This window comes from Pan paniscus, chromosome 20, assembly GCF_029289425.2.
Source record: "Pan paniscus chromosome 20, NHGRI_mPanPan1-v2.0_pri, whole genome shotgun sequence".
Lineage (NCBI taxonomy): Eukaryota > Metazoa > Chordata > Mammalia > Primates > Hominidae > Pan > Pan paniscus.
The window spans coordinates 21321206-21342112 of NC_073269.2; the positions used below are offsets into that span (position 1 = coordinate 21321206).

Genomic DNA, 20907 nt, shown 5'->3' on the forward strand with positions numbered 1-20907 from the left:
TGCAAGCTCCGCCTCCCGGGTTCACGCCATTCTCCTGCCTCAGCCTCCCGAGTAGCTGAGACTACAGGTGCCCGCCACCTCGCTCGGCTAATTTTTTGTATTTTTTAGTAGAGACAGGGTTTCACCATGTTAGCCAGGATGGTCTCGATCTCCTGACCTCGTGATCCACCCGCCTCGGCCTGCCAGAGTGCTGGGATTATAGGCATAAGCCACCGCGCCTGGCCTACAATTTCTAAGATTAAAAAAAACAGGCCAGGCGTGGTGGCTCACACCTGTAATCCTAGCACTTTGGGAGGTCGAGGCAGGCAGTTACCTGAGGCCGGGAGTTCAAGACCAGCCTGGCCTGTCTCTACTAAAAATACAAAAAAATTAGCTGGGTGCGGTGGCGTGCGCCTGTAATCCCAGTTACTCTGGAGGCTGAGGCAGGAGAAATGCTTAAACCCAGGAGGCGTAGGTTGCAGTGAGCCGAGATCACGCCACTGCACTCCAGCCTGGGCTACAGAGTGAGACTTTGTCTCAAAAAAAAAAAACACACAACAGGAGGCTGGGTGCAGTGGCTCACGCCTGTCATCCCAGCACTTTGGGAGGCTGAGGCAGGTAGATCACCTGAGGTCAGGAGTTCTAAACCAGCCTGGCCAACATGGTGAAACCCCGTCTCTACTAAAAATATAAAAATTAGCCAAGTGTGGTGGCAGGCACCTGGAATTCCAGGTACTCAGGAGGCTGCGGCAGGAGAATCACTTGAACCCGGGAGGCAGAGGTTGCAGCGAGCTGAGATTATGCTACTGCACTCCAGCCCGGGCAACAGGAGTGAAACTCCATCTCAAAAAAAAAAAAAAAACACAAGCCAGAGCCAGGTGTAGTGGCACTCGCCTGTAGTCCCAGCTACTCGAGAAGCTGAGGCAGGAGGATTGCCTGAGGCCAGGAATTCCAAGCTGAGTGAGCTATGATCACTGGGCCTGTGAATGGCTACTGCACTCCGGCCTGCACAACATAGCAAAATGTCATCTGAAAAAAAAAAAACAAAACAAAACCTAAGAACTAAAAATATATGTAGGTGGGGGAAAAGATCAAAGGGTGGTACAAAGAAATCTGCAAAATATTGATAACTGTTGTAAATGGGCAGTGGGTACATGGGAATTCATTAAACCCTTCCCTCTACATCTATTTTATTTATTTATTTATTTATTTATTTATTTATTTATTTTGAGATGGAGTCTCGCTCTGTCCCCCAAGCTGGAGTGCAGTGGCACGATCTCGGCTCACTGCAAGCTCCGCCTCTCCAGTTCACGCCATTCTCCTGCCTCAGCCTCCCGAATAGCTAGGACTACAGGTGCCCGCCACCATGCCCAGCTAATTTTTTTGTATTTTTCTTAGTAGAGACGGGGTTTCACCATGTTAGCCAGGATGGCCTCGATCTCCTGACCTCATGATCCGCCCGCCTCGGTCTCCCAAAGTGCTGGGATTACAGGTGTGAGCCACCACGCCCAGGCTTTATTTTATTTTTCATAGAGACAGAGACTTGCTCTGTCACCCAGGCTAGAGTACAGTGGTGCCATCACAGCTCACTGCAGCCTCAACCTCCTGGACTTAAGGGATCCTCCTTCCTCAGCCTTCCAAGTAGCTGGGTCTATAAGTGCATGCCACCACACCCAGCTAATTACTGTTTTTTATTTTTTGTAGAGACAGGGTCTCGCTTTGTTGCCCAGGCCAGTCTCTAACTCCTGGGTTCAAAAGATCTTCCCACCGGGGCCTCCCACGGTGCTGGGATTATAGGTGTAAGCATGCCCAGCCATCAACTTTTAATGTGTTTAAAGGCCATTTGGGCTGGGCACGGTGGCTCATGCCTGTAATCCCAACACTTTGGGAGGCCGAGGTGGGCGGATCATGAGGTCAGGAGATCGAGACCATCCTGGCTAACATGGTGAAACCCCATCTCTACTAAAAATACAAAAAATTAGCCCAGCGTGGTGGCAGGCGCCTGCAGTCCCAGCTACTCGGGAGGCTGAAGCAGGAGAATGGTGTGAACCCGGGAGGCGGAGCTTGCAGTGAGCCGACATCGCGCCACTGCACTCCAGCCTGGGCGACAGAGCGAGACTCCGTCTCAAAAAAAAGAAAAAAAAAAAAAAAAAACGACCTATCGGGTACTATGTTCACTACCAGGGTGACAGGATCCGTATTCCAAACCTCAGCATCATGCAATACTCCCATGTAACAAATATGCACATGTACTCTCTGTATCTACAATAAAAAAAAAGCTGAAATCCAAGAAAGAAAAAAGAATTTCTATTAAAAAAAAAAAAGGCCATTTGATGTGCTTCTGCCTTGGCAAGGACCCTAATGGCACAAGCTGCGTAAGGGTTAAGTGTGACAAATGAGGAGAGCTTGGTGACAGGATTGTGCTTCTGTGAAACAATACAAACTGTCATTCCTTTAGAACACACACAAGTGTGCCCTACCATGGCTACAAGGTCTGCTCCTGGGAGACTGAGAAGTGAAGCAGGAGTGGGGGAAGGGCAAGAGGGTTCGCTGTTTTCCCCCCTTGAGGGCACAGATGCAGACTGCGAGGCACTGGAAACAGCAGAGGACTGGTTAAGCTGCTAATAAATTGCTGAGTCTCCATGGGACAGAATAAATACCTCACAGCCGTCAAAACAGCAGAATGTTTACAAATGGGGTCCAATCTTCATCAGCTTGCTAAATGAGAAGGGGGCAATCTAGCAGGTGCAGTGTGACCTGGCTTATAAGCACACGGTATCCTATCGCCCCGCTACTGGAACCTGGCGGGACAGGGCCATGCTTACCAGGATTTCTACGGGTCAGCTAGTTTGCTTCCTCATGGCTTCCTATGTTCCCTGGTGTACTATGTCAGCATGAGCTGCTTTTGTAAATTAGACAGAAATAGAAAGATGTGCAAGGAAAAGCAGGATCTGAAGGAATTTTCATGGATTCTCCCCAGGGACCCAAATGAGTGCCTTGTGAGACCAGCAGAAGACGAACATGCTCAGGGCTCAAGGCCTCCATCCAAACCATACAGAACTCAGGGCCTACAGTGGGGCATGGCACAGGGGTAAGGCCTACAGTCGCTGCCCTGGAGAGGAACCAACAAGCAAGAGAACTGCCCCGAGCATTCAGACATGCAGCAAAGCAGCAAGGTGAATGACATGGACCAGGAAGGTCGTCAGAACACAGAATCAAGGTTTGAAAGCTTTCTTTTTTCTTTTCTTTTTTTTTTAAGAGACAGCTCTGGGCCAGGCATGGTGGCTCACACCTGTAACCCCAGCACTTTCAGAGGCTAAGGTGGGTGGATCACCTGAGGTCAGCAGTTTGAGACCAGCCTGGCCAACATGGTAAAAGCCTGTCTCTACTAAAAATATAAAATTAGCCAGGTGTGGTGGTGCACACCTGTAATCCCAGCTACTTGGGAGGCTGAGGCAGGAGAATTGCTTGAACTAGGGAGGCAGAGGCTGCAGTGAGCCAGGATCACATCATTGCACTCCAGCCTGGGCAACAAGAGCAAAACTCCATCTCAAAAAAAAAAGAGAGACAGCTCTGTTGTCCAGGCTGGAGTGCAGTGGCACGATCATAGCTCACTGTAGCCTCAAGCTCCTGGCCTTAAGTGATCCTCCTGCCTTAGCCTCCTGAGTAGTTGGGACCATAGCCATGCACCACCATGTGTGGTTAATTTTTTTTTTTTTTTTCATTTTTTTGTAAAGATGGGGGGAGGTCTCATTATTTTGCCAGGCTGGTCTTGAACTCCTGGCCTCAAGCAATCCTCCTGCCTTGGCCTCCCAAAGTGCTGGGATTACAGGCGTGAGCACCGAACTCAGCATTCCAGAAACAGAATTGCTGGAGAAAAAACATCGCCTGCAGCAGGCTTCCTGCCTCGATGCACTGCCCTGTGGAGGATGCAGGACTATGCTGAGCCCTAAAGGTCTTCAGGAGAGACTGCCCGGCTCCATCTACACCTATGGGCTGTGTTCTCCCATCTTGCTTCACTAAGAGAAGCTGTCTCATGTGGAGGTCAACAGTGCTGCCAGACAAATGTGGATTTGAGTCCTGTCCTGCTGCTGGAACGCTGTGCAACCCTGGGGCAGGACGAGCAGCCTCTCTGTGCCTCAGCTTCTGCATTTGGAGATGAGGGTGAGCACTCCCACCCCCGGGGACTTGTCAATCACCGGCTGTTGTGATTCGTGGTATCCTCCTCATCGCCCTCCTTCCACTAGCTCCAGGTAAAAATGTACCCTCTCCCCAGAAACATCCCTCCATCTCTCTTCCACCTCCAGCTACCAACCTCCCCCCACCCTTCGCATAAAACCTCCTGAAAGCCGGGTGCAGTGGATCACGCCTATAATTCCAGCACTATGGGAGACCAAGACGGGCGGATCACCTGAGGTCGGGAGTTCGAGACCAGCCTGACCAACATGGAGAACTCTTGTCTCTACTAAAAATATAAAATTAGCTAGGCATGGTGGCACAGGCCTGTAATCCCAGCTACTCAGGAGGCTGAGGCAGAAGAATCATTTGAACCCAGGAGGCAGAGGTTGCAGCGAGCCGAGGTTGTGCCATTGCACTCCAGCCTGGGCAACAAGAGGAAAACCCTGTCTCAAACAAACAAACAAACAAACAAAAAACCCTCCTGAAAAAGGGTCCACCCTTGGATTCCCCAGCTCTCCCTTCTTTGGACCTGGAAATTTATTTGTTTGCTCACTCAATCAACACATGCTGAATTCGTGCTAAGAGGCAGCACTGGGGATACAAAAGTGTGTAGGACAGAGTCCTGGGCTTCAGGCCAGGCGTGGTGGCTCACGCCTGTAATCTCAGCACTTTGGGAAGCCAAGGTGGGTGGATCACATGAGGTCAGGAGTTCGAGACCAGCCTGGCCAACATGGTGAAACTCTATCTCTACTAAACATATAAAAATTAGCTGGGCATGGTGGCGGGTACCTGTAATCCCAGCTACTTGGGAGGCTGAGGCTGCAGAACCGCTTGAACCCAGGAGGCTAGAGGTTGCAGTGAGCCAAGATGATGCCATTGCACTCCAGCCTGGGTGACAAGAGTGAAACTCCATCTCAAAACAAAAACAAAAACAAAACAAACAAAAAATAGAGTCCTGGGCTTCAGGAAGGGCAGGCGGGACAAAGTCAGCCCAGGACTATGGCACAGGGGACCGCATGATATGACTGCAGCAGTAGGCACAGTGAGGGGAACTCAGGGCTTGGGGCCAGGTGTGCACTGGGACAGAGAAGACAGGTGAGCTGTGGGTGATTCAGCATGGCCCCAGTCAGGTGGAAGGGCACGTGCGTAGGATGCCAGGGTCTGTGCACGCTGTGCTGAGAAGACGGGATGTCATCCCCAGGGCAAGCAGAGCCCGGGGAGGGGGTGCCTGCAGGCCAGCAAGGTGGGCGCATATGCATATGAGATGGTAAACGGTAGAAATCCACTGCAAGGAGCAGGGCTGGAAGGAAGCGATCAGAGAGAGACTGCCATGGCCCTCCAGCAGCAGGACTCCAGCAGCCTGGGGACTGCAGCGACTCACAGTGCAGACACCCGGCGAAGGAGGACATGCCAGTTCCCTAAAAACGAATGTGTTTCCTTGGGATGTCCCCAGGGGCATTGAGGTGGAAATCTAATTGCCATTCTAGACACCTTGGTGCAGGTGTGGAGATAAACAATGGGACCTTCCCCACCCCCAGCCTCATGGAGCCGTGACAAAGCACAGAGACGGCTGCCAAGAGCTAGATGGAAGAGACAGGATGGAGGGCCAGTCCACAGCCAGCAGCAGACATACACCCAGGGCATCAGGAGACCTGGAAGGCGCCCCCTCCATGGCTGAGCCTGTCCAGGGAGTCTCGGTCAAGCAAGGCTGTGGAGCACCCGCACCAAAGCAGTGCCGGAGACAGGCCTGCCACGGGGAGGGAGGGAGGAGGCTCCACCACAGGAAACACCAGGGGAGCTGGGTCCTGGAGGGATGGAGGGGCGGGCGTGTAGGGAAGGGCTCAAGGATCTTGTGCAGCCATGCAGAGGGCAGAAGGGATGGAACTGGAATGGCGCCCAGGCAGGAGGGGAGCAGATTCCAGCCCTCCCTCCTGAAAATGCTGCTTAAGAGCAAAAGCAGATGAAGCCTCTGAGCAGCCCTCCCAGCTGCTAACCTGTGTCCCCTGGACATCACCCCTCCCGGGCATCTCAGAGAACAGACCTATTCAGTTCCATCTGTTTCCTTCCTCTGACCCATGAGCGGTCTCCCTGGAGAGACATGGGAGAGCAGTCACCCAAGACTGGGGGGGAGGGGGGAACACCGAGTGGGGCTCAATGACTCAGCAGTGTGTCCTCCGCAGCAGGAACACCCACCGCCTCCCACAAGGGCCCACTTCCCAGAGTCTCCCAACTTTCCAAAGTGTACCCCGGGCCTTCCCAACATTCCTTTCCTGCATCAGCTACTCCTGGGCTCCAATGTCCCTGCCATCTACTATTCCCTAACAGAGCACACTGCCCAGGACTCGGTTGGGATGGGTCTGGCCTCCTGTCGGGGTGTTCCTGACAGTGGGGGGGTGGCTCCCTGCCAAGGACGCCAAGATCCCCTGCACTGGCCAGGTCAGTGCCATGCCACCTTCCTCCTCATCACTGTGGGTGACAGCGTCAGCCTCCTAGTGCACTGTTCTTTTTCTGGCCCCTCTAAACATCAGGCACCCCTCGAGGCCCCCGGATCCCACAGTGAGCAGAAAGATGGTTGCTGCCACCATGGAGCATCATAGTCTGGTCAGGGCATCAAAGCCAGTGAGCTGATACACACACCAACACAGAAGAGCAAACGCACAGCAGGGGTGACAAGGACAAGGACAGGGGCTCTGTCCTGATGGGAGGGCCGCCCCGCCCCCACCCCGCTTGACCCACATATGCCTCTACAGAGCCTGGCCCAGCCTCCTCACCCACAGCCCTGCCTTCACCCACTTCCCCACTGCACCTCACACACAGCCACTCCTCTGCTCAGAAAGGCTCTTCAGGGTGTGCAACGGAGGTTAAGGTCCAAGCCCTCAGCCCAGTCCTGAAAGTGCTCCCTGGCCATCTCCTACCTTGCCGGGCTGATTTCACTCCACACACACACTCACTCACACACACTCAGCCACACACACATACACACAATCACACATGTACACTCAGGCTCACCCACATACACTCACACTCACACATATCACACTCAAGTCTCACCTCCTTCCCCCGGCTGGCAGAGCTCTACTGAACATATCGGGCACCTTTCACTCCTTGTCTTGGCACAAGATGCAGTCATGCATCGTTTAACTACAGGGATGCATCCTGAGAGTTGCAACGTCAGGTTAATTTCATCGTCGTGAGGACATCCTGGAGTGAACTTACACAAACCTAGAAGGCAGCGCCTGCTCCACGCCTGGGCTGTGGTCTAGCCTATTACTCCCAGGCTACAAACCTGGGCAGCGTGGCCCGGTACTGAAAACTGCAGGCAACTGTAACACAATGCTAAGTAGCTGCGTATCTAAACATATCTAAACATAGCAAAGGCACAGGAAAAATACAGCAGTATAATCTTACGGGAGCACTGTCACATATGCAGTCCATCATGGTTATGCGGTGCGTGACTGCATTCCCTATGTTTGGGGCCGCTGCCTGCTGCAGGCCAACGCCCTGCTCTAAGATGACCCTAGGTTCCCCCAAATGAAATAAGTCTCTCCTGCCTCCACACTCCCATAGCCCCAAACTTTGACAAGGGACACTTCCTGAAGTCGATTTGATGGAAAAGCTGCTGTAATGACCGGCCCCTCTCACTACATTCTTAATGCCTGGAGGGTGGAGGGATCACGCTGTGCCCTCCTAGAAGCAGGCCTTCAGTAAATGTCTGTTGAGGGCATGGGTGAGATTAAAGTGTTGAGGAAGGCAGGTGGTGGGCTGAGTGCAGGAAGGTGCAGCTGGTAGTGGGGAGCGGGCAGACATAGCTCCGTGGCTCAGTAGCAGTGAGGACAAGCCACCAAGCCACCCTGGGCCTCAGTGTCCCCATCTGTAAAATGAGAATAGACAGCACCTGGCCTGAGGATGCTGGTAAGTCCCAAATGAGAATATGCAAGTGAAATACACTCTGCAATGGGAAGCCATTATTATATCCCCTATTATGGTTACTCTTGTATTATTATTCCTGAGACAGGGGAGCAGGCTGTATTTACAAAGAATGGTGGGCGGGGAGGGAGGTCAGGCAAGGCTGTGAATCAGCACGTGAGTTGCAGGTGTAAAATCACAGTCCTTATAGCCTGCCCTGCCAATTGATCTTTGCCAAGCAATAAAGTATTTCAACAAATGTTGGCTACACTATGGTACATATGGTAGCCATTTGCTCTCTCAACTCAACAGCTAAGCAGCTCCCAACATCTAGGATAGAACAATATTTCAGTTCGGGAATGGTGGCTCAGGCCTGTAATCCCAACACTTTGGAGATTAAGGCAGGAGGATCCCTTAAGGTCAGGAATTCAAGACCAGCCTGGGCAAAATAGTGAGACCCTAGCCCTACAAAAATTAAAAATCAGAAAATTAGCTGGGTGTGGTGGTGTGCTGAGGAGCACCTGCAGTCCCAGCTACTAAGGAGACTGAGACAGGAGGATGAACCCAGGAGTCTGAGGCTGCAGTGAGCCGTGATGGCGCCACTGCACTCCAACCTGGGCGACAGAGCCTGTCTCTAAAAATAAAAAAAGAACAGTGTTTCACCAATTCTCTTAGTCTCAGCTGTCATTTTCTTAAAAAAAAAATACAATTTTACACACAGCAAGTAAGTACACACCTGTAAAAAACCCACTTAGTGTGAATTAAAGGACATTTTAAATGTGCATTAAATGTGAATTAAAGGACATTTTCTAGTGGCTAAGAGTCAACAACAACAAATTAAATCAATAAAGTCAACTGACTGTGAATGCCAACTCAGAGGCTGGCCTAAAAGAAAATGCCAACTCCATGGCCTGGTGTGAGCAAGCAAAATAACAGCAACAATTTGCACCCTGGTGATGGACAACCTTGCCCAGCCCATCAGCAATTGTGGAGCCTGCTCCTCCACTCCAGAAGCCTCGACCCACAGAGAAAGCTTCCAAAGCCAGCACAGGGGTGCCGCGGGCACAGAGCGTTCTAGTTCTCAGCAAAGAAAAAACTCAAAGGGAAGAACATTTACAAGAACATGCGCCTAGGCCAATCGTGTCTGGGACCCCTCAACCACAAACAGTGCCATTTGTAGGGTGTGGGGGGAATTGAGGGGGACAGTCCATCCCCATAACGGTACAGTCCTGGTTAAACACGCTCAGTGTGAGGGCCTCATCAAGTTTTTTCATGTTTCATCTTTCCCCTTTGGAGAGTGTGAAATGAGATAGTTTTCTCTTCCACTGGAAAATATAAAATTGAAAAGCACGTCCTCTTCAGATTAAGAAAAGCCAGCTGGGGCCAGGCGCGGTGGGAGGCACTTTGGGAGGCCGAGGCGGGCGGATCATGAGGTCAGGAGATCGAGACCATCCTGGCTAACACGGTGAAACCCCGTCTCTACTAAAAATACAAAAATTAGCCGGGCGTGGTGGCAGGCGCCTGTAGTCCCAGCTACTCAGGAGGCTGAGGCAGGAGAATGGCATGAACCCGGGAGACGGAGCTTGCAGTGAGCCGAGATTGCACCACTGCACTCCAGCCTGGGCGACAGAGCAAGACTCCATCTCTTAAAAAAGAAAGAAAGAAAGAAAGAAAGAAAGAAAAGCCAGCTGGGCATAGTGGCTGACACATGCAATCCCAGCACTTTCGGAGGCCGAGGCAGGTGGATCGCTTTGAGCTCAGGAGTTCGAAACTGGCCTAGGCAACATGGAGAAACCCCATCTCTACAAAAACTACAAAAATTGGCAGGGTGTGGTGGCATACACGTGTGGTCCCAGCTACTCGGAGGGCTGAGGCTGGAAAATCACTTGAACCCGAGAGGCAAAGGTTGCGGTGAGCTGAGATCGCGCCACTGCACTCCAGCCTGGGTCACAGAGTGAGACTCTGTCTCAAAAAAAAAAAAAAAAAAAGAAAAGCCAGTTTTCTACAGATTGGTGTAATGACAGAGGCACGCTTGTTGATGTCACTTGCACAAGAGGAAAGCCCTTTCCTCACCCTCTGATGAGCGGAGGTGAGGAGGTAGCAGGGCCCCAGCCCCGGTGGTGCCCTGACTGCTGTCACCGGCCAGTGGGCTCGAGCAGGCGGCTCTGGGCCCTGTGCCTGTTTCTTCACCCGAGAGACAAAACGTTCCCTTCTGTCAACTACCCTCAAAGGCAGCTGGAGAGACAGACTGCGCTCCTGGCTGCTGTTCCAAGTACCCAGCCTCCAATCAACAGATATCACCAGCCTACTATGTGCCAGGAGCCCAGATTTCAGGGACTGGGAACCCAGCAGGGAGCAGGAAAGACAGAGCTCCTCAACCCTCCCGGAGCCCATGGTGTGGCAATCATAGGACAAAATGGTGGCTTTGGAGCCCATGGTCTGATTCAGACGCCTGTTCTCCATGGGGGTCTGACCAGTTGTTTTACCTTTCTCCCTCTCAGTTTCCTCATCTAGAAACAAGCACAGGGACGATGGCACCATTGTTGGTCCCACAACACTCCCTCACTCCTGCATCAGACCTGTGCCCCAAATCTCTCCCCAGGGCCCAGAGCTGCCTGCCTGGGCCCACTCACTGGTGAGGGCAGTCAGGGTACCACCAGGGCTGGGGTCCCGTTGCCACCTGTTCTGGCAGACCAGGTTACCAGAATCAGGGAAGTGGGGGGGAGGGCATGGTGGCTCACACCTGTAATCCCAGCACTTTGGGGGGCCGAGGTGGGTGGATCACTAGAGGCCAGGAGTTCGAGACCAGCCTGGCCAACATGGTGAAACCCTGTCTCTACTAAAAATACAAAAATACAAAAAAATTAGCCAGGCTTGGTGGTGTGCACCTGTAATCCCAGCTACTTGGGAGGCTGAGGCAGAATTGCTTGAGCCCAGATGGCGGAAGCTGCAGTGACCAAGATCATGCCATTACACTCCAGCCTGGGTGACAAAGCGGGACTCCACCTCAAGAAAAAATAAAGTAAAAGAAAGAATCAGGGAAGTGGGGCTCTGAGAAGGCAGAGAGGGGGCCAGGAAGCTGTGAAGATGGTGCTGGGAGAGAGGGCCTGTGCAGAGGGTGGGGGCAGGACACTGGTCCACGCAGTGTACAGCCAGTCAGAGAGGCTGCACCCAGCTGCTTCCTCCAGGCCTGTTGGAACAGAGGAGGGAAAAGACAAAAGGAGGCACAGGCACCCTCTTCCTCCTGTCCTTTATTCCCAGCCCAGTGGAGGTGATTCATCCCACCGCTGTGGGTGCCACCTGACTTCCACGAGTGTGTCACACTATGTCCTAATTTTCTGTGTGCCTGGGTGCCCAGCTGCAGTTGAGCTGACCTGGAGGGTGGGGCTCGGTTTTATTTATCTTGGTCCCAAGACAGCACACAGTAGCTCAGCAGACAGAATCTCATGGTGCCCCAGCCCCAGAGCTGGTCTTCTTTTTGATTGTGCCTAAATGTGGGGTCTCACGTGGCTTGGAGGGTTTCCTGCAAAGTGATGGGTTTTGACTCAACTGACACAGCCACAGCCCACCAGGCTCTGCCCACCAGGCACTCCCACTGCTGCTGTCCTGGCTCCCTGAAGGTGGCCTCAACCTGACGGCTGCAGACACTATGCCTGCTTCTTCCCCCTGCTTCCTCTCCCACCTAGACCCTCACCTGTCCAAACAGCTACCCCACATATTCCTTCCACCCCCAGCCCTTTCTACTCTTCCTAAAACAACCTCAGGCCAGGTTCCTCTTGATCACTTCATGCCCATATCACAGAGACTGTCTCAGAGCTAGAACCCAGCTCCAAGCACTCCCTGTGTAAGCAGCCAGATCATCTAAAGGTGTCACTCCTCAAGAACCTGCCATAGCTCCCTACTGCCTCTCATACTGTGGCCCATGCTACTCTTCCTTCAACAGATGATTGTTGAGCACCTGAGTGCCAGCTGCAGCCTGGCAAACAAGGATGAATAAAACAGGCACAGTCTCTGCCCTTGTGGACCTAGTCTAGGTGGTTGGGGAAGACAGACCATCAATCAACCCCGCAAAGAGAAAATTATAAACGGCTAAATGGAAAAGGTGTCCATCTCCACCAGTGGTAACAGAGATGCTGGGCCAGTTTGTCAGGAAAGGCTTCCCTGAGGAAGTGATGCCCCAGCTGATATGAAAAGGTGTAGGGATTCACCAGAGGATGAAGGGTTTGGAAAGAGCATTCCAGAGAGAGGGAACAGCAGATGCAAACGCCTTGAGGCAAGATGAAGGATCGCCTGCGCAGATGACAGAAAGAGGGGCCAGGGGGCCACAGAGCAGAGGGAATGAGGACTGCAGGCCTGGGAAACACGGGGAGCAGGTGTGCTGTCAGCTGCCGGTAGCAGCGCCTGATCCAGCCTGGCTGGTGTGCCCAAGAGGAGGAGAAGTGACTTTATGTCAGCCTGACCTGCAGGCAGTCAGTAAACAGATTCTGTTATCAGGTCTACATTCCACACCACAGGCAGTGCAGATGGAAATCCGAGACAAATGTCTGCGGTCATCTGTGACCTTTACTTTCACCCCAAAGCTTGTAGTATCAAGAGCTGGGACTCCTATGAAGGGAAAAGCCCAAAGAAGCTTTAAGAGCTAATGGTCTGCACTCCATGCAGGAGCAAACTTCAGGGCCACCACTCTGACCAGCGGTAAAGCCCAGTCCAGCGCGAAGGACAGTGGGCAGGTCTCAGCTCCTCAGCCCCCATCAGCCACTGGCCACTCTCTCGGCAAGCAGACATCCTGTCAGTTAGGCCAATTTGTAGCCCAGACACAAACTCTCACGTCTTATTTACCAAAAGACCTTCCTCCTTTCATCCCTGAGCTGCCTAAATTAAAGGAAGGACATGAACCCCAAAGTCCCAGCCGCATGTTTTGGCCCTTTGACCTAGACCTGCAGCCTCTCAGCTCTGGCTCAGTCCTCTTTGCCTCCGTGTGAAAGGCTATTCCCCGTGGCCTAGACCAGGGGTGTCCAATCTTTTGGCTTCCCTGGGCCACACTAGAATTGTCTTGGGCCACACATAAAATACACTAACACTAACACTAACACTAACACTAATGATAGCTGATGAGCTTTAAAAAATTCACGGGTGGGCATGGTGGCTCATGCCTGTAATCCCAGCACTTTGGGAGGCCGAGGCGGGCAGATCACAAGGTCAGATCAAGACCATCCTGCCTAACCAGTGAAACCCCGTCTCTACTAAAAATACAAAAAATTAGCCAGGTGTGGTGGTGGGTGCCTGTAGTCCCAGCTACGCAGGAGGCTGAGGCAGTAGAATGGCATGAACCCAGGAGGTGGAGCTTGCAGTGAGCCGAAATTGCACCACTGCACTCCAGCCTGGGCAACAGAGCGAGACTTAGTCTCAAAAAAAAAAAAAAAAAAAATTCACAAGAAAACCTCATAATATTTTAGGAAAGTTTACAAATTTGTGTTGGGCTGCATTCAAAGCCATCCTGGGCCACATGCAGCCATGGGTTGGACAAGCTTGGCCTACACCAAACACGCCCTCTCCTCCATACAACCATGTCCAACACCCAAATGGCAGCCAGTCATCTGCCCCTCCTGCAGCTTGGACCACCCGTGACCTGAGCCTCTGCTGTGGGCCGGGCCTGGACAACTCAATTCTGCATGGGCCAGGAGCACTGATTACCACTCTGGCAGGGAAACCTTTGGATTCTCCTAAAGACAACTGGCTGGGAGTGGTGGCTCACACCTGTAATCTCAGCGCTTTGGAGGCAGAGGCAGGAGGATCACTTGAGGTCAGGAGTTCGAAACCAGCCTGGGCAACATAGCAAGATCCTGTCTCTACAAAAAAATTAAAAATTAGCCAGGTGTGGTGTTGCATGCCTGTAGTCTCAGTTCCTTGGGAGGCTGAGGCGGGAGGATCACTTGAGGCCAAGAGTCGAGGCTGCAATGAGCTTTGATTGCACCACTGTACTCCAGTGTAGGCAATAGAGCAAGAGCCTGTCTCTAAAGGAAAAAGGAAGACAATAAGCAGGCCTTTCCATGTCCCTCTCTACCTTTTAATGAGATGAGATTAAAGTAATAAAATAAAAACTCAGACTACATGATATCTAATAACTAGGTATAAAAACAAATGAGGTTAGGAGATGTCATAAACTTAAAAACAAACAAACAAAAAAATAACTTTCCAAGACAAGAAACTATGGTGCAATGAAGAGGCCTGAACCTGTGTCAGAAAAGCCATGTCTGCTGAGCTCACTGGGTACAAACTTGGGCAAGGGACGTAACAATCTCTGGCCTCACTTTATCTTTTTTTTTTTGTTTTTTGAGACAGGGTCTTGCTCTGTCACCCAGGCTGGAGTACTGTGGTACAATCTCAGCTCACTGCAACCTCCACCTCTCAGGTCCAAGCAATTCTCCTGCCTCAGCCTCCTGAGTAGCTGGGACTACAGGCATGTGCCACCACGCCTGGCTAATTTTTGTATTTTAGTAGAGACGGGGTTTCAGCATGTTGGCCAGGCTGGTCTTGAACTCTCGACCTCCAGTGATCTGCCCTTCTTGGCCTCCAGTGATCTGCCCCTCTTGCCCCTATACACTGAAGATAATACTGGCCAGAGTGACTGGGAGGATGAACCAGGCAATCTAAGATGTTTTCTTTACTCAGTCCTTCCAGCCTGGTGGTGAGACCTTTCCTGACCTCCATCATCAGAACGGAACCTGCCCTGCTCTACTCATCTCACAGCATCAATCCCCACTGAATGCACTACACATTGGCTCACTTCTTTATATCCGGGCCCCTCCCAACGATGTCAGCCCCGTGAGGCGGCACTGCCTTCAGATTCACTGTTCCATCCACTGCCCAGAAAGTGTCCAGCAAAAAGAAGATGCCAAATAAATACTCACTGAACGAACAGCGTGATCTACAAAAGGAAGGCATGAGGGCCAGGCGAGGTGCCTCATGCTTGTAATCCCAGCACTTTGGGAGGCTGAGGCAGACAGATCACTTGAGGTCAGGAGTTCGAGACCAGCCTAGGCAACATAGTGAAACTCCATCTCTACTAAAAATACAAAAATTAGCTGGGTATGGTAGTGGGCGCCTGTAATCCCAGCTACTCAGGAGGCTGAGACAGGAGAATCGCTTGAATCCAGGAGGCAGAGGTTGCAGTGAGCCAAGACAGCGCCATTGCACTCCATCCTGGGTGACAAGAGTGAAACTCTGTCTCAAAAAAAAAAAAAAAAAAGGAAAGCACTGAGAGCACATGCGTCACACGGCAGGGTCCTGACACTCTACTGTGACAAAGCAGGTCAAGCGAGTCCACAGTACCATTCTGCAGATGAGAAAACTAAGGTACAGAAAGTATTTGCAGGACTGAGGGCAGTGAAGGAACATCTGGGAATCCAAACAAACATCTAAGGACCTAAACATTGAAAAGCAGGCACCACTGCACCTGATGGTGCCTGCTTTTCTTTTCTTTTTTTTTTTTTTGAGACGGAGTGTCACTTTGTTGCCCAGGCTGGAGTGTGCAGTGGCGTGATCTTGGCTCACTGCAACCTCCGCCTCCTGGGTTCAAGTGATTCTCCTGCCTCAGGGTCCCGAGTGGCCGGGATTACAGGCGTCCGCCACCACGCCAGGCTAATGTTTTGTATTTTTAGTAGAGATGAGGTTTCACCATGTTGGCCACGCTGGTCTCAAACTCCTGACCTCAGGTGATCCACCTGCCTCAGCCTCCCAAAGTGCTAGGATTACAGGCGTCAGCCACTGCACCCGGCCTGGAAAGTTGTTTTAAAGTTCAGAATGGAGGTGGAGCGATCTTGCCCAGGGAGAATCTATTTAGTCGAAACAACAACAACAACAACAACAACAAAAACAGGCCAGTGCAGGTCAATAAGTGACAGTCAGGGAATTCTGGATCTTTCAGGAGTGGATTTTACTCTAAAACTTCGTTCTCATCAATTTAGACTGCATTGCCATTAGCATTCTACTAAGATAGACTAGCACTTATTTCAGAGGAAGAAAAGAAACAAGGGACAAGAGGACAAGTAAGTGTCCGAGCCACTCAGCATTCATTCCAGACACACTGGCCGGCTACTGCTCTGGGAGGGGTGCCCAGCAGGCCGTCTGGAACAGCAGGGCTCTGCGGCAGGAGGACGCAGGTGTGACCTCAGCTCTGCGCCCACCAACTATGAGACTTCAGCAAGTTACTCTATTTCTGTGGGTCTTGGTTTCCTCACTTGTAAAAGGGGAATAAAAGCCTCCTAGAATGGAGGCACCTACTGAAATACAGCAAAAGCTCCTGGATGAAGAACACATAACAAGGGGGAAAGGAGGAAGGTGTAGCTCTTTGGGCCCAGGGCAGTCTCTCCTCATCACTGAGCCCAGTTATCATGCGCTTCCTAGGTACAGCGGTCACAAAAGGGACCCACGGAAGGTACAAGGGAGAGAACTCTCATTCGGGTGGGGCTAAGGGAGGACAACACAGGGGAGGCCTCAAAGACCGTCCTTCAGGGCAGGCAGCACACGGCAGGAGCTCACAGTGATGTTCTAGCAACCGGAGCAACACAGCTAAGGATGCTGAGGCTAGAAAGTGTTGCCAAGAGCCAGAAGTGCAGGAAAGGGACCCAGCAAGGTTAGGTGGAGTCGATTCAGGGCTTACTAAGCTCATCAAAGCTGACTTTTTTTGAGACTGAGTCTCACCCTGTCGCCCAGGCTGGGGTGCAGTGGCGCGATCTCAGCTCACTGCAACCTCCGCCGCCTGGTTTCAAGCGATTCTTGTGCCTCAGCCTCCCAAGTTGCTGGGATTATAGGCGTTTGCCACTATGCCTGGCTAACTTTTGTATTTTTAGTACAGACAGGGTTTTGCTATGTTGGCCAGGCTGGTCTCGAACTCCTGGCCTCAAGCAATCCATCCGCCTCAGCCTCCTAAAGTGCTGGGATTATAGGCATGAGCCACAGCGCCCAGCCATAAACTGAGTTCTTTTGGAGGAAGGGGAATGGGAGCTGTGAAAGGTTTTTGGAACAGGGGAATATGTTTTAGAAGATGAATCCTAGCCAGATGCAGTGGCTGACACCGTAATTCCAATACTTTAGGAGGCTAAGATAGAAGGATTGCTTGAGGCTAGGGGTTTAAGACCTGCCTAGGCAGCATAGCAAGACTTCATCTCTACAAAAAAAAATTGTTTAATTAGCTGGGTATGATTGGTGCTGCGCTCCTGTAGTCCCAGCTACTTGAGAGGCCAAGGTGGGAGAATTGCTTGAGCCCAGGAGTTTGAGGTTGCAGTGAGCTATGATCCTACCACTGCACTCCAGCCTGGGGGACAGAGCGAGACCCTGTCTCAAAAAACAAAAAGATGACTTCCACAGTGGCGTGGGATTAAGTGGGAGGGAGTGGGCAAGTAGGAAGTAGGATGGCCCAGACCACTTTGGGGCATGGCAAGGAAATGGCCCATTCCAGAGTCCAGCAGGCTGGCAGAGGTGCAGGAGAGAGACACCTTCTGGACTCCAGAAGGCAGGTTTGAAGTCCTCTGCACAGAAGCTCCAGGGGAGGGAGCGCACAGAGAGATAAGATGCAGGTAGGGAGGCTGAAATTAGGGGACAAGAAGGAGAGACTGAAAGGAGGGAGGATGAAGAGTGAAGACCGACGGGCTCCAGTGTTGCGGAGTTCGAGGAGGATCGGCTGCAGCCACAGGGCACCGGGGTTAAGGACGGAGGGGCCACCGGTAACCTCAGGGAGTACAAGGAGGGAAGAGATCTGGATGCATTTCCACGGAAGGCTTTTTGGAAAGCAGAAGAGAGCTGAGCAGGGGGACAGGGAGACACACAAATCACTGAGATGCTGTTGGGGAAAAAAAATCACTCCTAAAGAGGCAGGAGTGCAGACCTTTCGAATTTACGTTGATATTCAGGGTCAGAAAAGAGTATATAAGGAAGGAGATTCTGAGATGATGTCATGGAGTACAGAACAGACTGAAAAAGATGCTGATGGGAAAAGTGCAGACAGGAGTGGGGGTGGAGAAAACACACCCCTCCTCCCCTAGGCTAGCCCGCTGGGTTATCCACTTTGCTCACCTTCACCTGGCCATCTGCTTGCCAAGTGTGCTCTGTCACCTAAATCCAACCAGATCACAGCCACCTGCTGCAGGGTGCTTCCCTTTTGCCCCCAACCAAAAATTTTGGAATTATACCCTTGGTTCCCCAGAGTTATCTGTGAACCCAAGTGATCTCTTGAGCTAGACAGTAAGGGCCTGGGAGGGCCACGCCTCACACCTGGGCCAGCAGTAACCCATGGTGTAGATTTTCACTCGAGAGCAAGTGTAAAGAAGTGCTGACATTTCCAAACGAAGAAAACCAGGCCACGCCTTCATTCAACAAATGTATAGGGAAAGGAACAGGAAGAGGCTAAGAAGTCAGTGACCTGGCCAGGCGCAGTGGCTAACGCCTGCAATCCCAGCACTTTGGGAGGCCAAGGCGGGTGGATCACTCGAGTTCAGGAGTTTGACACGAGCCTCGCCAAAATGGTGAAACCCCGTCTCCACTAAAAAAAAAATACAAAAATTAGCCGGGTGTGGTAGCACGTGCCTGTAGTCCCAGCTACTCAGGAGGCTGAGGCAGGAGAATCACTTGAACTCGGGAGGCGGAGGCTGCAGTGAGCTGAGATCATGCCACTGCACTCCACCCTGGGTGACAGAGCAATACTCCATCTCAAAAAAAAAAAAAATTGGACAGGAAGTTTTAGAAAGATCCACGCCTCCCAAACTGGGAGTGCTTAGTGCTTTCTCATGAAATGATCTTAGGTGATTTTCCCCCGACTCCCGCCTTCCCCGCCCCCCACCCCCTGACTACATACTCTAAACTGTAGCACTTAGCTATTAACACCTATTATCGGTAGGACACTTAACAGTTTACAGAGCACTTTCATGTCAGTAACAAGAACTTGCTAATTAATAATCACCGGGTTTTAGCACTGTTAACTTAGTGACAGTGTTGCAAATTGGCTAGCTGTGCACTTCTCTCTCCTTGGATCAGCTAACCAGTCATGCAAGCATGCAACCGGCCTATCGGCTCTCTTTGGGTTTGGAATTCTTAATTGCTGCGGTCTCTACTCCCAAACGTCCAAATCTGGCAGAGATTAAATGATGACAGTAATTATAGGATCACTGAGTGCCTCTCATATGCTAGGCACTGTTCTAAGCGCTTTTTCACGTGCTTAATTTTCACATAATCCCAACACATTTTTATATCTCCATTTTCCAAAGGAAGCAACTGATGGGTGGAATGGCTAAGAGCTTCAACCAAAGGCACAGAGAAATCGGGGCTGGAGCCAAGATTTGAACACATGATCTGACCCTGTGTCCTCACTCTTAATCACCATGCTGTGCTAGATCATTCTAGCAAAATGCTTATATGGTGCTTTGCACAACACAGGTATTCAGCAAATAAAGGCAGCTGTGATTAGCATAACACAGGTAGTTTCTAGTTCCCACGAGTGTCACCTCCAGGAAAGCAGCGACCTTGTCTGTCTGGAAGAATGCAGCGCTCCCAGCACCTGACCCAACGCACATTTGAGGGATGGATAGAAAATGAATGAATGAAAGTCTCTCCCAAATAACAGAGCTGCCTACGCATGGCTCTTTTTCGCATGTCTGTGTCGCGCTATCGATACTGCCCCTTCATAAGCACATCAGGCGAATTTGAGGACACAGAGAGGCGCCCGGAGACGTGCGATCTGCGCCCGGTGCAGGGGTGGCAGAAGCAGCTTCCAAGGAGGCAGGGGATCAGTCTGAGATCGCACTGCTGCTGACGGGTCCGGGCTCCGGCGGGACCCTGCCCGCCCGGGCGCCGGGACCGGAGGGAGACAAAGACTCGCTGGGCCGCCGCGCCGACAGAAACGCTCGCACCCCTCGCCCACCTCTCCGGGATGCAGCCCAGCGCCTCCGCGGGTCCCCGGCCTGGGAGCTTCAGCGGCGGCAGGGTCCGGGCCCTGGGCGGAAAGGACACGCGCTGCGCACCTCCTCGCCTCGCCGGTGCCCGCGAGGGTCGCTCGGGCACGGGAGGCCGCGGGTCCCGGCCTGTCACCTTCAGGGCCGCCTGCCCACCCGCCCGCCGCAAGCCCTTCAGCACGCGCCGCCCCCGCCGCCGCCTGGCTGAGTCTCCCAGCGCCTCAGCCTCGCCGCACCGCTCGCCTCGCGCCCCGCACCCCGGCGCCGCCCCCAGGCCCGCCCGGCCCGTACCTGCTGGGAGAGGGGGATGAGCGGCGCCGCCATCTTCCCGCGGACTCGGGCTCCGAGCGCCGGGGGAACGGGGGCGGGGCTGCAGCCACGCGTGCGCACTGGGACCACGGGAGGGCGGTGCGCACGCAGCCTGTCCCGGGAGAGGGCGGGGCCGTAGACAGGGCCACGCATGTGCAGTCAGGCCGGGAGGGGCGGGGGCAGGGGCGGGGCCGCCCACACGCAGCCTGGAGGGGCTGGGCCTGAGGCATCTGCGTCTTCCGTGCTCTCTTGCCCGTGCCCCTACTCCTCCTTCCAACGTTGTTCGGACTCTCTTGCCGCTGGCCGCTGTCCGAGTCGACCATGCTGTGTCATCCCTTCAGCCCATGCCGAGGCCTGGTTCTCTGTTAGGGATGCCGTGCCCCTGCCAGTGCGCCTGGGGAGGCGGTCGCCCACCCCGCGGAGGGTCGGGACCCTCACCCTGTCCCGCAAAGCGCCCTGTTCCTGTGTCTGTGCGCGCTAATTTGGGGGACCCACACCCTGCCCCCCTCACCCTGCCCCGCAAGGCGTCCTCCAGGATAGCTGTTTGTGTGTGTTTTATAATCTGGGTCTGCCCCTTAGGGTTTTGGCT

General features: G+C 52.6%; 1 protein-coding gene across 7 annotated transcripts in view; it reads right to left on the reverse strand.

The window, feature by feature from the left end:
• Positions 1 to 20442, reverse strand: part of EPS15L1 (epidermal growth factor receptor pathway substrate 15 like 1) — a 116652-nt gene extending 96210 nt beyond the window's left edge. For all 7 annotated transcript variants that reach the window (XM_063599991.1, XM_063599992.1, XM_063599989.1 and 4 more), the window contains exon 1: positions 20301 to 20442. In XM_063599991.1, coding sequence (XP_063456061.1) covers positions 20301 to 20333 — 33 coding nt within the window. In that variant the 5' untranslated portion in view covers positions 20334 to 20442. The remainder of the gene's footprint in view (positions 1 to 20300) is intronic.
• Between the last annotated feature and the right edge of the window lie 465 nt (positions 20443 to 20907).